This window comes from Betta splendens, chromosome 12 (genome assembly GCF_900634795.4).
Source record: "Betta splendens chromosome 12, fBetSpl5.4, whole genome shotgun sequence".
In the NCBI taxonomy this organism is placed as follows: Eukaryota; Metazoa; Chordata; class Actinopteri; order Anabantiformes; family Osphronemidae; genus Betta; species Betta splendens.
Window position 1 is genome coordinate 12,688,309 of NC_040892.2, and position 15,325 is coordinate 12,703,633.

Here is a 15,325-nt window from a genome sequence, read left to right on the forward strand (position 1 = left end):
CACTCTTAAATATAACCTTTTGTTAAAAATGCAAAACAATGTCTGAACATTTGTCTGTTAGATTCACTTGTGCTTCTTTCAGCACAGAGACATGATGCATGTAGCTCTCGGCTGTTGCAGGATGCCAGGGCAGCCTCGTCCTCCTCCATATGACGTAACTCGCCGGCGCTGTACTCTGGCTCATACAACTAACCATGAATATCAGACTGTGCTGTAGAACTCGCTGTCTTCTGAATAATCTACAGTAGGACCTCCGACCATCGAATATTAGTGCAGCACACGTATGTGAGGAAAAAAAATGGCGGACAAAGGAGTTGCGCTCCAGCAGCCTGGCCCCGCCCCTTCTCAACCTGGCCCCGCCCCCTCTCAGCCTGACCGTTGCTGGGGCTGGTACAGAGAAAACCAAGAAGTATCTCCCAAAACGTTTTGTGGGAACGCATCCAACTGTGTGAAACTTCATTTTTCTTTCTTCTATAGAAACATGATCAAAGGGAACTGGATTAAGATGTCGATCAAATGTCTGGAGGGCACTGATGGAATTAAAATGCATTGGTGTAATTGAAAAATCCTGAAAGAGGCATTTATTCAACAAGGGAATGTTGGCTGCTGCGCAACAGCAAAGAAAACAAGAAGAGCAGCACTTTCAGTTTCTCTTCACCGTTATAAAAGCACGTCGGCTGCAACAGTTCTTCATTTAGACAACAGTTCTTCATTTAGACAACAGTTCTTCATTTGCAACAGTCCTTCATTTGGAGGAGCTCAGAGCGAAAGATGAGGATCCTGCTGGTTCTGCTGCTGGTGGCTGTGGTCAGTGCTAAACAGTACGAGCGCTGCGAGTGGGCCAGATATCTGAAGAACAATGGGATTGGATTGGCCTACTGGGGCTACAGTCTGGCCAACTGTGAGTATCAGTCTGCAAAGACTGTGTGTAAGTCATTACCTGGTCTGAGACAGGGCTAGTTAGACTAGGTTTAAATGTCCCATCATTTGACTGATGCTGTGTTCCAACCACAGACCGCGTTACTCTGGGTTCACTGTAACAGTGTGATTGGGTGGATGGGTTAGATATAAAGGCAGCGTCTGAGCTCATGTCTGAACCAGACACTCTGGACACACTTCTGTTCTGTTCTGTTCTGTTCTGTTCTGTTCTGTTCTGTTCTGTTCTGATCTGTTCTGTTCTGTTCTGTTCTGTTCTGTTCTGTTCTGTTCTGTTCTGTTCTGTTCTGTTCTGTTCTGTTCTGTTCTGTTTGCTGTGCAGGGGTTTGCCTGACTCGGCATGAGTCAAACTTCAATACCGATGCGATCAACCACAACACCGACGGATCCACAGACTATGGCATCTTCCAGATCAACAGCCGCTGGTGGTGTGACAAAGGTGATGGCACACCTACTGCAAATGGATGCAACATCAAATGCAGCAGTAAGTGATGAGACCACAGGAACCGTTTTTAGTGGTAGAAGTCAGCAAACAACGGCTGACTTCCTGTTGCTGTAAGTGAAAGCTTCCTCTTTCTAAAACCGTATGTTGATCCTCTGCAGGTCTCCTGAGTGATGACGTCAGTGTGGCCATCAACTGTGCCAAACGCGTGGTCAGGGATCCGAACGGCATGAGTGCTTGGTAAGAGCTGGTCATGTGACTCACAGACGCAGACGTCATGACAGGCAGACGCTGATGTCCCTCTGTCTGCTTTCAGGGTGGCCTGGCGCAAATATTGTGAAAACCAAGATCTGAGCCCCTACTTGGCGGGATGTGGTCTGGTCTGAAGGCACGTGGGACCAAGACTCAATAATTCTCCTACAAAGATGAAACGTTTCTCTCTTTAGCAACTGTTTAAAAGACAGTTCTACTTTTTACAGATTTGTTTCTTCATTAACAATTAAATAACGCATTGATTTTCATTATGATTGATTAATAATAAAAGCCTACTGTATATCCTCGTATTGAAACATGTTATTGTTGCAGTGGAAAGATGAAAACCTCTCACAACAATGTTTTACATTTTGAATATGTCAGGAACAGCAGGGATACAAGACGCAAATGCACAGCACAAGGCAGGACTGAGTTCAGAGAAGGTTTAAAAAATAGAATCCAATACAGCAGGCAACAGGGTGGTCAGTCAGGCTTGGTTCAAAAACAGTAAGTGCAAACACATGGTATCGAGAAGGATCAGGCTGAGGCAGAGTCCAAATACAAAAATCCAGAGCGCAGGCAAGGTAGGGTAAAGCCAAGGCAATGTTCGGTACACAGGTTTAACTTGGATCAGTGCTGGAATGCTGGCTGACAGGACAACTAACACAAACAATCTGGCAAGGAGACACAGTGAGTACTGTAGCTTAAATAACAGACCTGAGGACTAATGACAGCAGCTGAGAATCACATGACAGAAAGTAAAGCATGAATTGACTGGAACAGAAACAGGAACTAAACAGAAAGTCAACAAAAAAAACACAAATGACGAAAACACACCAATTATGACAACCCCCCCCCAGGGCGAATTCTTGGAGGAGAGCCTATAAAAACAGGGACTTAAACATACTGTATTAACACAGGCAAAACGAGGAAGCCCATGGGTCAAAGTCATTTAATTGAGTCAGGAGACAAAACAAGGTCCAAAACTTCTCAAGGTCCAAGAGCCACTGGGATGAACAGGCACTCTTGGTGCACATGAACAAATGTGAAAGGAGTTTGCAGGGAGCAACGGCGTCCTCTAACACGAGGATGGCCCAAGAGACTGAAGAGTCTAGGTAGCCGGCGACAAAAGAGGCAGCGCTACAGTTGCGGTAAAGGCTATAAAGGTGAGGGCACCAGCCCAGTTTCAGAGTGCACAAGGGGGAGTCATTTGACCACCAGACGCAGGAATGAAGGCGCCAAGCTGCAGGACGGCAGCTATGTGCAGGCTAGGGACCAGAAAGAAAGGCAGAAGAGCAGGGCCAGATACTGTACCGGGGCATTGCAGCTGGATGTCGATGGTGGACACAAGCCTGGAGATGCAGGAGACAATCAAGGGAGCTGGCTAACAGTGACACCGGCATCTGGAACCTCGGGGGAAACACCTCCAGACACAAGATCAGAAGAGACTGGAACCAAAGTAGGCGTGGTCATCTCAGGACCACCAGCAACCAGGGCAGGCATGGTCATCAGGAACTAGAGGGATCTGCTCTACCAGATCACCAGGAACAAGGGCTTGAGTGGTTGCATCCGGACCATCAGGAACCAGGGCTGGAGGGGTCCGTTTTACTGGGTTGCCAGGAACAAAGACAAGAATAGTCCCTTCTGGGCAAACAGGAACTAGGACAGCAGCATGAGCTTGACACAACTTAGCTGGAGCTTGAGCTTGACACGGCTGAACTGGAACCTAAGCAGGAGCTTGACCTGACTGAACTGAAGCCTAAGCAGGAGCTTGACACCACTGAGCTGGAGCTTAAGCTTGACATGGCTGAAGTTCGCTTTTTTTTACCTTCGGGAACGAATCATTTTGAGTCATACAGTACATTCATTTTGTTCATTGACATTATTATTGTTGTTGTTGTTGTTATTGGTGTTATTAATATTCTTATATTTTATTATTTACAAACTCATATACATTGTATACAGTAGGAGTGGCTCGGAATCACTGAATGATTTCAGCAGGGTTTCAGCAGGACTTCAGTGTGGTCTCACTGATCCCCATGCAAGGCCCCTGATCCCCCACTGTGACATAGTAATGAATAGCTAAGCCTCTCCTGAGAAATGTGTAGCAATGGCGCATTGATCCACCAGGTGGAGCAGTGATGTGTGATCCAGGCACATAGATATACTCTTAGACTGTAAACAGATGAATCTTGTAAACTACATAATTCAAGTTGAAGGAAAAACTCAATAAACAAATAAAAAATAAAAAAGGACGTTTAAAAATAAAGCTCAAAAAAAATATTTTGACTCTCATTTTAGACAAAACTATTTCCTCTAGTATTGGTGTGGTGTTCCTCTGCCACCTCTTCCCGTAAAACTGTTGGAAAGCATACCATATATTTGTGATTGCAAGGTATCAAAGTAGAAGTACTACTCACAGTTTTTCTATGCAATCCTACACAGATTCATGTCATAAAGAAAACTAGATCAGTAGACAAACACAGTAGGGCGCATGTTAAACAAGAAGGGGGCTGCTAGCTACAGAGCCTGGGCGGCCTGGCTGCCATGTGACAAAAGAATGAGTCCCTGAGGACGGACGCTCAGTTGAGTGAGTCGTAAACAAATCATTTCTGTTTCCTGTCCAGCTGACTGAGCTTGTGCAGCTGCCATGTGGTGAGAGAAGGTACTACATGAAAATGAACAAATCGTTCAATGAGAGGACTCGTTTCTTCATAGCCATATAAAAGATTAGTTTATATTAAACAAATCGTTCATGTACGACACATCAATTCTGAACTGCAGCTTGAGGTTGACATGGCTGCACAGGAGCTTGGGCTGGGCAAGATAACTGCTGCACTGGAGCTTGAAATGGCTGTGACTGCTGTGCTGGAGCTTGAACTAGCTTGGGCGACAGGGGCTGTTGCAGCAACAGTCTGTAAGTCAATTGCAGGGGCATGTAGCTGAAGCAGACTGGCATGTTGTGGCTGGCAGGAGACCAGTGAGTGGAGCAACAGAGCCAGGTTGTGGAGCAGTAGCAGCAGCAGACTGCAAAAGTGCGACTGAAGCAGGCTGAGAAGCTGAGGCTGATGCAGGCTGAGAGGCCGAAAATGTAACTGTCCCATTGCCTTACTTAGCATAGGGGCCCTACTGTATGACAAAGCTCTACCACCTCCATGTAGGCATCATTCCTGATCCATCAGCAGGGACACTATCAGAGGTGAGAAATAGGGAGAATAGAGAGAACAGGATCTGAAGAAGCAGGGGCAGGGACTGGAGATGTGGACTGGACCTTCATGACAAAATGGAGCTGGAGTCAAAACTTGAGCTGGAGTCAAAACTTGAGCTGGAGTCAAAACTTGAGCTGGGGCGGAACACGAAGCTGGAGCTGAGACGTGGACTGGATTCAGATGAGAAACTGGAGCTGAAGTCAAAAAATGACCTAGAGTACGGCTGTGGCGTCAGCGTTGAAGGAAACAAAAAGGGAAGTACCAAAATAAAACCGGAAATCAACATTAATACTGGAAATTATGTATGCTGAATCTGTAACAGTTGTCAGGCAGGAAGGCTAGCGGCCGGTTACCAGTTAGAGTCACTAGATGGCACTGTCTGAACCCCTTAAAGCTTAACAGAGTGTAACGACATTCCCAACAACAGAGAAGAAATTCCTATCCAGAGGGAGCTCAACATCACCCCCACTTGAAGACAATCTCACACTGTATTCCAGACCTTGATCAAGCTCCGATTATTATGGCTCTCGGGAAGACATATCCTGAGGTTGCACAAAGTACGCAAACAAATTAGCGGATCCCACGATCCGCCCTTTGCACAGAAGTTAGATTTAGGGTGGGTTATCATTGGTAATGTGTGTTTGGGTAATGTACACAGGCCAAAGTCAGTTAGTGCCTTCATCAAAAACACCACAGATCTAAGATGCCGCACTCTCTTTTTTTTTTTTTTTCTGTCCAGCAGTTTAACAAGCTGCATATCTTACGCTGAATGTCATATTGTGATGGACAGCTTTGCTTTAACAAGAGGGGTATATGTATAATATATATACTCTTCTTGATTTATGGTTTATTTAATGGTTTATTTAGCTAATCCCAAATATGTGTGATGTTGCTGTGTTGGTGGACAGGTTGAAGTTTCTGCTTTAGGGTGTGTGTCCGGAAGGGGGGTGTAGGGGTGCAACCAGCGTGCAACGTGTGAGAACCAGGGGCAAACACTCCCCCCGATGGGAGGGTCGGCCTGAAAGAGTGGAGCCCGAGGACCCACGGTCCGTAGGGAGCCCACAAGGAGATGCCCCTGCACCCAGGGAGGGGCCCACCCCCAGTCCACCACCCCCACACGAGCGGAGCGGGGCCGACCCCATCGGCCCGACCTCATCCCCTGGCACCACACCGGCCTGCAGCACAAGGCCAGCAATTGGTGGGGTCAGCAGAAAAGAGACCACCCAGGCAGATGATCATCGTACCCCGGGCGGAAAACCGGACCCCCCACACTCCAACTGCACCACACGCATACACACTCACACAAACACAGACGCATACACCCACCCACACGTACAACACACATCATCACATCAACACATATACACCATAAACTCTCTCACAACAAACTAGTCAATCATACGTGAACCAATGCACTCTCAGATACTTTCTCGCACCCACACCATTCGCTTGATTTCATTCGTGGGGAGGGTAGGTCTCCGGCCTGCTGTCCATGTGCCCCGCCCAACTCCCCCAACCCGGGGGAAGCAGAGGGCAGCGGTAAAGGCACCCCAGAACCCTGCAACCCATCTTGGACGTGAGTGTGTGGAACTACAGTAAAGTGCACTGAAGGTGGGTGACACCTGTCACCAAGACAGGGTGATGCAGAAGTGAGAAGGCAAAGATTCTCACTCACAGTGAGATAAGGCGACACAAACAGTTCTATTGGGACAGATAGACATTCCACCAGAGCCAGAGAAAGGGGTTAAAAGGCAGAAGCAACTTGAGGATCGTGGGCTCTTTGCATCACACCTGCGTGGTGTGTGCACTGATCTCCCCAGCTGGTTTTTGGTTTGTCGATGTGCACGATCAACATCCATGTTTTTGATTTACTTTCCCCATTATTTTTAGTTTCTTTATTATTTTAATAAATCGCACAAAAGGACAACTCTCTCATCCGCCTTTATTCCAAAATTTCCACCACAGTCTGTTCTATTTTCCTGCAGAGTTTTTCTGGCAAAGTGGGCGTCAAACAGCACAAACCAATGGATCCTCTGATTACTGCATGTTAACTGCTTGTGGTGTAGTCACCCAACCGTCTCTAAAGGCAGCCAGTGCAGTGATCAATGATGTTCACACAGACCTGCAAAGCAAAAAACCTGATGTATAATTATGCAGAAGCATATACGGCTTCTCCATATGCTCACGTGAGATGTTGTTCACATTCTGAACAAAGTCACAAATTGGGAATCTGATTCAAAACAAAACAAACATGACAAATGAACCAGAAAAAAACACTAAATGTAACAAAACTAGAAAACAAACCAGACAGAGACAAAACCAACAGGAGCGGGTGAAAAAACATAAACCTCATCCAAACAGTCAAGTCCTCACACAAAGTCCTAAGTTTCTGAACAAACAACCCCCCTCATGGTGATTTGTGGTGAGGATGGTGCTTTCCCAGCATCACTGGAACACTTCCAGTGCCCAGAGGCAGAAACAGAGTCAGAGTGAAACTAGGAACCAGATCATTTGTCTTCAATAAAATTAGAAAGTGAAAACAACAGTTTGTGGGAAGTTCATAACTTTCCATTTTTCCATTAAATTATTAACCCTAAAATTCCTTGAACATTTAGCTTCATCATGCTGACGAGTTGAACGGGTCCAATTCCGTAAAATTATGTGAGGTTTTATTTGAAACTGACAGAAAAGTGATGATTTTCTCAAATGTTGGTGCTGGACTGGAAACATGCTTCGAATGTCTGATCCAATGAATGAGATCCTCCTGGTATGAGCGTCTGTGACCTTGGGCTGAAACCTAAAGGCATGTTCACATTGACTTGAACAGTTTGCGCTGTTCTTGTTGTGTGTTGTTCTGGACCACCTCTGCAAGAATCCTTCCTGAAAACGAACAAGACACAGATTTTCATCTCCCAAAACGTTTTGTGGGAACGCATCCAACTGTGTGAAACGCTTCTATAGAAACATGATCAAAGGGAACTGGATTAAGATGTCGATCAAATGTCTGGAGGGCACTGAAGAAATTAAAATGCATTGGTGTAATGGAAAAATTCTGAAAGAGGCATTTATTCAACAAGGGAAAGTTGGCTGCTGTGCAACAGCAAAGAAAACAAGAGGAGCAGCACTTTCAGTTTCTCTTCACCGTTATAAAAGCACACAGGCTGCAACAGTCCTTCATTTGGAGGAGCTCAGAGCGAACAATGAGGATCTTGCTGGTTCTGCTGCTGGTGGCTGTGGTCAGTGCTAAACAGTACGAGCGCTGCGAGTGGGCCAGATATCTGAAGAACAATGGGATTGGATTGGCCTACTGGGGCTACAGTCTGGCCAACTGTGAGTATGTGTGTGTGAGTCATTACCTGGTGTTTTCTGAGACAGGGCTAGTCAGACTAGGCTTAAATGTCCCATCATTTGACTGATGCTGTGTTCAGACCACGGATAGCGTTACTCTGGTTTCACTGTAACAGTGTGATCGGGTGGATGGGTTAGATATAAAGGCAGCGTCTGAGCTCATGTCTGAACCAGACATTCTGTTCTGTTCTGTTCTGTTCTGTTCTGTTTGCTGTGCAGGGGTTTGCCTGACTCGGCATGAGTCAAACTTCAATACCGATGCGATCAACCACAACACTGACCTATCCATAGACTATGGCATCTTCCAGATCAACAGCCGCTGGTGGTGTGACAAAGACGATGGCACACGTACTGCAAACGGATGCAACATCAAATGCAGCAGTAAGTGATGAGACCACAGGAACCGTTTTTAGTGGTAGATGTCAGCTAACAACGGCTGACTTCCTGTTGCTTTAAGTAAAAGCTTCCTCTTTCTAAAACCGTATGTTGATCCTCTGCAGGTCTCCTGAGTGATGACGTCAGTGTTGCCATCAACTGTGCCAAACGCGTGGTCAGGGATCCGTACGGCATGAGTGCTTGGTAAGAGCTGGTCATGTGACTCACAGACGCAGACGTCATGACAGGCAGACGCTGACGTCCCTCTGTCTGCTTTCAGGTTTGCCTGGCGCAAACACTGTAAAAACCTGTCAGAAAGAGATCTGGAGGCGTACCTGGCAGGATGTGAGCTGGACTGAGGCGCATGGGACCAAGACTCACTACTTCTGCTGCAATGATGAAATGCTTCTCTCTTTAGCGACTGTTTAAAAGGCAGTTCTACTTTTTCCAGGTGTGTTTGTTCATTAACAACTAAATAAAAGGCTGATTTTTCTTAATGACTGAATAACAATAAAACCTTATACCCTCATGTGCTTAAATATGTTATTATTGGGAAAGATGAAAACCTCTCACAACAATGTTTTACATTTTGAATATGAAGGAAACATTAATGTGTCTGTTTCTTAATACAATAGTAACCTGTGCGGGCTCCAAATATATGAATATCCCAGCACCACAATACAGAAGTAGATCTGCCTTTGGTCCAGTGAGAGCTGGGACCTGCTCCAGTTCATTCCCCCGTTGGTTCATGCACAGTTTGGATGGAAGATGAACTAATTTATGATTTTAAATTAATAAACTTTCATTAGTGACCACAACATAGTAATAATGTTTAGTGATGATGGGCCCCTGAAGCCACTGTTTCCAGGTTTAATTGTCCACTTTACCAACATCTACACAACCTGCACTTCCCTCTAAATGAAGCCACTGATTGAGCCTCTTAAGTTGAAGGAAGACCTGCAGTGATACATGGAGCGAGAAACCTTGTGGGTTCTCCTTCAACCGCCGCCTTATCGTGGTGGAGGTGTTTGTGTGCCCGAATGACCCCGGGGGCTATGTTGTCGGGGGCTAAATGCCCCTGGTAGGGTCTCCCAAGGCAAACAGGTCCTGGGTGATGGGCCAGACTAAGAGCGGTTCACAAACCCCCCTATGTAAGGAAAACCAGCAAGGACCAAGACATCGCCCGGGTGGGGCTCGCCTGGTGGCCGGGCCTATTCTCACGGGGCCCGCAGGACCGTCCTGAGGTGGACCCACTATGCGGGAGCTGTAGGGGGCCGGTGCATAGTGGATTGGGCAGCAGTCGAAGGCGACCCAATCCCTGGATAACCAATCTGGCTATTGGGACATGGAATGTTACGTCACTTGGGGGAAGGAACCTGAGCTTGTGCAGGAGGTCGAGCGGTACCGGCTAGAAATAGTCGGGCTCACCTCCACACACAGCCTGGGGTCTGGAACCCAACTCGTTGAGAGGGGCCGGACCCTCTTCTACTCTGGAGTTGCCTGCGCTGAGAGGCGGTGGGCTGGTGTGGGCTTGCTCATAGCTCCCCAGCTTAGTCGCCATGTGTTGGAGTTTTCCCCGGTGGACGAGAGGGTCGCTGCGCCTTCAGGTGGGGGATAGGTCACTCACTGTTGTTTGTGCTTACAGGCCAAACGGCAGTGCGAAGAATGGCCTCTTTGATCTGAACCTGAATGGTGTTATGTTATTGGGCTTCTGTGCTAGGCACAGTTTGGCCATAACAAACACCATGTTCGAACATAAGGGTGTCTATCGGTGCAGATGGCACCCGGACACCCTAGGCAGGAGGTCAATTATAAACTTTGTAGTGGTTTCACCTGACCTTCGGCCATATGTTTCGGACACTCGGGTAAAAAGAGGGGCTGAGCTGTCAACTGATCACCACCTGGTGCTGAGTGGGATCCACTGGGAAGGAAGGAGGCTGGAACGACTTGCCAGGCCCAAACGTATCCTGATGGTCTGTTGGGAACGCCTGGCTGAACCCTCTGTCAGACTGACCTTTAACTCACACCTCCGGGAGAGCTCCGACCAGATTCAGAGGGAGGTTGGACAAATAGAGTCTGAGTGGACCATGTTCTCCACCTCCATTGTCAACGCAGCCGTTCGGAGCTGTGGACGCAGGGTCTCTGGTGCCTGTCGTGGTGGTAATCCCTGAACGCCGGAGGTAAGGGACGCCATCAAGCTGAAGAAGGAGTCCTACCAGGTGACCTTTAGTGTGCGCTGGGTCAGTTTGCAGCTGAGTGTGAAGCAGCTGGGATAAGAATCAGTTCCTCCAAATCTGAGGCCATGGTTCCTGCCCCAAGTGGAGGAGTTCTACTATCTTGGGGTCTTGTTCACAATTGAGGGAAGGATGGAGTGTGAGATTGACAGACGTCATTGTCTCTCGACTGTCCTGGGAATGCCTTGGGGTCCCACCAGAAGAGCTGGAGGAAGTGTCCGGGGAGAGGGAAGTCTCTGGAACTCTCTGCTCAGACTGCTGCCCCCACGACCCAGCCTCAGATAAGCGGATGAAAATGGATGGATGGATGAACTTTTCAAAACTTCCTACAAAGGGGCGAATGTGACGATAGGGCCCTCCGTTCTGCTGGAGGCGCTTTAGGCTTTCATTCCTGCCTTACTTAGGATGTTCCTGTCTAGCGTAATTAGGTTCAGTTGTGTTACAGTATGTATTTACGTGCTAGGTTTTGTTTGGATCTTTGTTGGTTCATTTTCAGTTGCTCATCCGTGGTTCCTCTTTATTGGCTCTGTAAGGTTTGTATGAACCCTGCCTATTTATTTGTGCTGAAGTTTGTAACTTTGTGTTAATTTGCACAGTGTTTTTTAGTTGAAATTATGTTTCCCTTATCTGTCTTTATGTTTTTTTCTTGTCGCCAATAATAAATTAATTATTAATAATTTCTTGTGTCCTTGGGTCTCTGCATTTGGTTCCTCGCCCTCATAGCTTGTTTGTGTGTTCTGGTCCGACTCCGCTGAACGGCTGACTTATTTTCAAATCCCTTGTTAGGGCCCAGTTTGTCCGGCTGAGAAGCCGCTAAGTTGCCTTTCTCCTGCAGCCATGTTTCCTCTCTGTTAGACACGTTTTTTACAGATAAACATTGTGCACAGTGTGACGTCATGTGGTGTGGTGAAAACTGTATCTGTTCAACATGAATCTACAGTGTGAAAAGCTGCCTGACAACATTTCTGGGTGCATGCATGTATGGGCAGGAGCTAAATGATGGTTTTGCTGACACCTTTTATGTTCTTGAACCTAAAAGGTTTAAAGGAGGATATCAGAGATCCTTGTTTTTTTTAGTTGTATTTTCTTTGAACCTCTTGGGCGTGTGTGAATCTACAGTCACAAAATCAGAGGAGACTTCAGCTTCACACAGGAACAGTTTGGAGGAAGACCAACCTGTTGAGTTTGAGTTAAGCATCTTCACTACCTGCAGTGTGGTCTGCTCAAGATCAGGAGATGAACTTGCATACAGCATGTCACCGTAAAAGGTCCAGGACTATTTTATACATTCAAAGTTACAGTTCAATCTTTATTTTATATTAAACCCATAGCTGAAGCAGTCTGCATCACCTGACCTTCTGTAAATGTCCTGCAGTTCCTTATTATTTATTATTTTCCCTGTGGTCAGCTTGAACACAGCCTGTTTAGCCCAGAGCAGCTGCCTCCACATGTTAAGGCTTATAGGAGTTTATATAAGCCACAGAGTGTTGTTTGTCTTCCAAACAGTAGGCTGGTGGGTTGGTTGGTTGGTGAAGTTTCCTGTTTAATGTTGGTGCTTGGTGAATATTTCACATACTCCTATATGAAGCTGTTTCAATTCAACATTGGATGCTAAAATGCTCTGAACCTCCATGGCAGATGTGTGGTTCTGGTTGGACCTCTGGTTGGTTAGCGGTGTGTGTGTGTGTGTGTGTGTGTGTGTGTGTGTGTGTGTGTGTGTGTGTGTGTGTGTGTGTGTGTGTGTGTGTGTGTGTGTGTGTGTGTGTGTGTGTGTGTGTGTGTAACCCACACTTTGTAAACCCAATACTTTGATTTGATCAATAGAGACGTAATGCCTGGAGTCTAAATCTGCCCTTTTTACTTGAAGCAAGGAGCAAATACAATGTACATACAACACCTATAGCAGCTGCACCAGTCATTGTTCACACAAAGCCAGGTCTTTCTGATCTGCAACTTGCAGACCTAAGTATCAGGTTTCTGTCAGAGTCCGCTCTTAAAATGTTAATGTTCATGTTAATGTTAATGTTCTTAAAATGTGACCAATGAACAACCAGGACCGGCTAAGTCTGACAATTTTATTAACAATAATTTTGTGATGTAATCAGTTTGTAGCAGAGCCCCAGTGCAAAAATGGCAGCCCATTACTAAGAAGAGATGAGAGACTAGATCAGAAGAATATTAAAAACTCATCCAATAGATTTACAAGTTGCTTCTACCAGTAGAGTTCTTGTAGTTCAGTTTAGTAAACAGTGGATTAACAGAGCAAACTCCAGAGCGTCTTGTCTCTGTTATGACTCCGGCTTGTGGAGACGCTCTTGGTTACTTGTGTGCCTGTAAAAAAACTCACTGTAAACTTTACAGTGAGTTTATTTATTTATTTTATCAAATTGCCTGTCTTGTAAACTATTTTCCACATTCCTGCATGTTCAACCACCATGAGAATAACCTGCTGTAAAACAGTATCAGGTGCAGTGCCGGTGTGAGTCAATACTGATGCTGCAGAGGCTGCGGACCAGACATCCTGCCACTTTTAGTTTTTACAGTTCTTGTTTTCTTTGTCATGTTCTGTGTATTTTTAGTAAATGATGTGTTTATTCCAGCCGATAGCAGACATCTTAACAGGAGGTGAAGACTCATCAAGTAGCCAGGACGAGAAGGGGCAGAGTTTTAGGTGTTGATAGCTGGGATGGAAGCATATACTGCATATGATATATACAGTATGTATATTTACAGTTCTGTATGTATGTAGACAAAATAGACTGCTATAATTAAAGACAATAGGCCTGGCACACAATATTGGGCTCTTAGAGCCACAAGTGTCCATCCTAAATTAAACTTTTTGTCCATTCAACTTGTTTAGCTTAGTATAGTGCATTTTAGTGTTCCTGCTGAGTATTAAATATAATGTAATATTGTAACAGAGATGTTTCTTTGTCATGTCTTTGCTGCAGCATCACTGAAAGTCAAACGCAGCTGGTGATTTCTTGTGGGCTGCTCCTAAAGTACTTAAGCTGGAGTGAGTGAAAGAAAGAGAGTGAGGGAGTGTGTATGTTGGGTGTGAATAAGTGTGTGTGTGTGTGTGGGGGGGGGGGGGGGTGCATCTGGCAGTGGAGCAAGAATTTAAATGTGCTGTTGCAGTGATCAGAAACTGGCATCATGGAGCCATTAGCAGATGCAAATGAGGGCAGAGCTGGCTGGTTTGTCTCTCTCTCTCTCACACACACACACACACACACACACACACACACACACACACACACACACACACACACACACACACACACACAGTCCAACATGGGAACTGGAAGAACACGTAGCCAATTTAATGTGTGATGACCCAGAACAGTTAATCACATGACCATCAATCCATCACTGTGTTGTAGATGACAGATTAACTTCTTGTCAGGATTCAATCTTGGACATTTCTGGACTTGTTTAATTATTTCTGTGCTTGCTTCTGTTTTAGGGGCCACTCGTACATACAGTACGTGGTCAGTCTGTTCTCAGGGTTTGAGCCATGTGTCAGTAGTTACATATACAGATGGAACAGTTGCTCTCTGCTGTCCTTCACTCACGATGCGCTCATCAGTCAGCCTGATATGTGTGCATGTATATATGTCCACATTCACACATTTCCTACTCACAACCCAAACTTAAATAAATACAAACTAATAACTGAATGATTAATCTATTAAAATTGCTTTTGATTTTGTAATGTGTCATATTAAGGTGATGTAATGTGTCTATGGTTCTGTGTGGATTCTGGAGTTGTGGCGTCATATTGATTCTATTGTGAGGTGAATTAACTTGTATGGACTAAGTAGGACGTCACTAAATGGTGAAATGCACATCCGCCACTGCAAACACTGATGTGATGTCTGAATCTGCCTAAATCGAAAACAACATGGAAGTTGATGTATGATTTCATATCACGTCTCTATATGTCATGCAGCGCATGTTTAAAAATATATTTACCAAACTCTGTTCACAAAACATGAAACTAATAAAATAAAATAAGAGTTACAATCATCTCTGTGGTGTATTGACCAAAAACTTTCTGACTTTTCCTAAAATTAATTTGCATTATTTCACAGCATTTGCCCTCTAAACTTTAAATTAGGACTGTCCATAAACAACAAACTGAATCAGATAAATCTACAAGCTTTTTGAAAACCTCTGATGTTGTTTCCAGACCCTATCAATTTAATTTAATGACAATAATAATTAATAAATAAACTGATGACGAGACCTCAGTGCATGTGGGATATACATTTTTAAATAATTAAATTTGTCATTAACAGAAGCAAAATGAAACAAATAAATAACAACCATAAAAACTGGCTAAATATTTTCCCGCCTCATCCTGTCAGATCCTAGAGAGGAGCTGCTCCTGTGGGCGATGGCATAAACCGTACTCCCTGAACAGCCAGGCCTGGATCACAGCTGCTTCTGCCTTATTATATACAATATATTGTGTGGGACAATTCAGTACAATTCAGATCATCTCAAATCTCTGTCATGAAACAACT

The 15,325-nt window shown here is 45.2% G+C and overlaps 2 protein-coding genes across 2 annotated transcripts; both read left to right on the forward strand.

The window, feature by feature from the left end:
• The first annotated feature begins 681 nt into the window (after nucleotides 1-681).
• LOC114867333 (lysozyme C-like) lies at nucleotides 682-1,938 on the forward strand. Its single transcript, XM_029169936.3, has 4 exons — nucleotides 682-901; nucleotides 1,259-1,420; nucleotides 1,540-1,618; nucleotides 1,695-1,938. The coding sequence occupies exons 1-4, from the start codon at nucleotides 772-774 to the stop codon at nucleotides 1,762-1,764; spliced, it is 441 nt and encodes a 146-aa protein (XP_029025769.1). The 5' UTR covers nucleotides 682-771; the 3' UTR covers nucleotides 1,765-1,938.
• Nucleotides 1,939-8,001: 6,063 nt separating this feature from the next.
• Nucleotides 8,002-9,091, forward strand: LOC114867332 (lysozyme C-like). The gene is made up of 4 exons (XM_029169935.3): nucleotides 8,002-8,169; nucleotides 8,407-8,568; nucleotides 8,688-8,766; nucleotides 8,843-9,091. Exons 1-4 carry the CDS (start codon nucleotides 8,040-8,042, stop codon nucleotides 8,919-8,921), a joined length of 450 nt encoding a protein of 149 aa, XP_029025768.1. The 5' UTR covers nucleotides 8,002-8,039; the 3' UTR covers nucleotides 8,922-9,091.
• The last annotated feature ends 6,234 nt before the right edge of the window (nucleotides 9,092-15,325 follow it).

Bases quoted from the DNA above. Each gene is read 5' to 3' on its own strand.
- LOC114867333 (XM_029169936.3), top strand. From the start codon at position 772: ATGAGGATCCTGCTGGTTCTGCTGCTGGTGGCTGTGGTCAGTGCTAAA. The intron at 902-1,258 runs GTGAGTATCAGT...TTTGCTGTGCAG, and splicing joins GGGCTACAGTCTGGCCAACT to GGGTTTGCCTGACTCGGCAT. The intron at 1,619-1,694 runs GTAAGAGCTGGT...GTCTGCTTTCAG, and splicing joins CCGAACGGCATGAGTGCTTG to GGTGGCCTGGCGCAAATATT.
- LOC114867332 (XM_029169935.3), top strand. From the start codon at position 8,040: ATGAGGATCTTGCTGGTTCTGCTGCTGGTGGCTGTGGTCAGTGCTAAA. The intron at 8,170-8,406 runs GTGAGTATGTGT...TTTGCTGTGCAG, and splicing joins GGGCTACAGTCTGGCCAACT to GGGTTTGCCTGACTCGGCAT. The intron at 8,569-8,687 runs GTAAGTGATGAG...GATCCTCTGCAG, and splicing joins ATGCAACATCAAATGCAGCA to GTCTCCTGAGTGATGACGTC.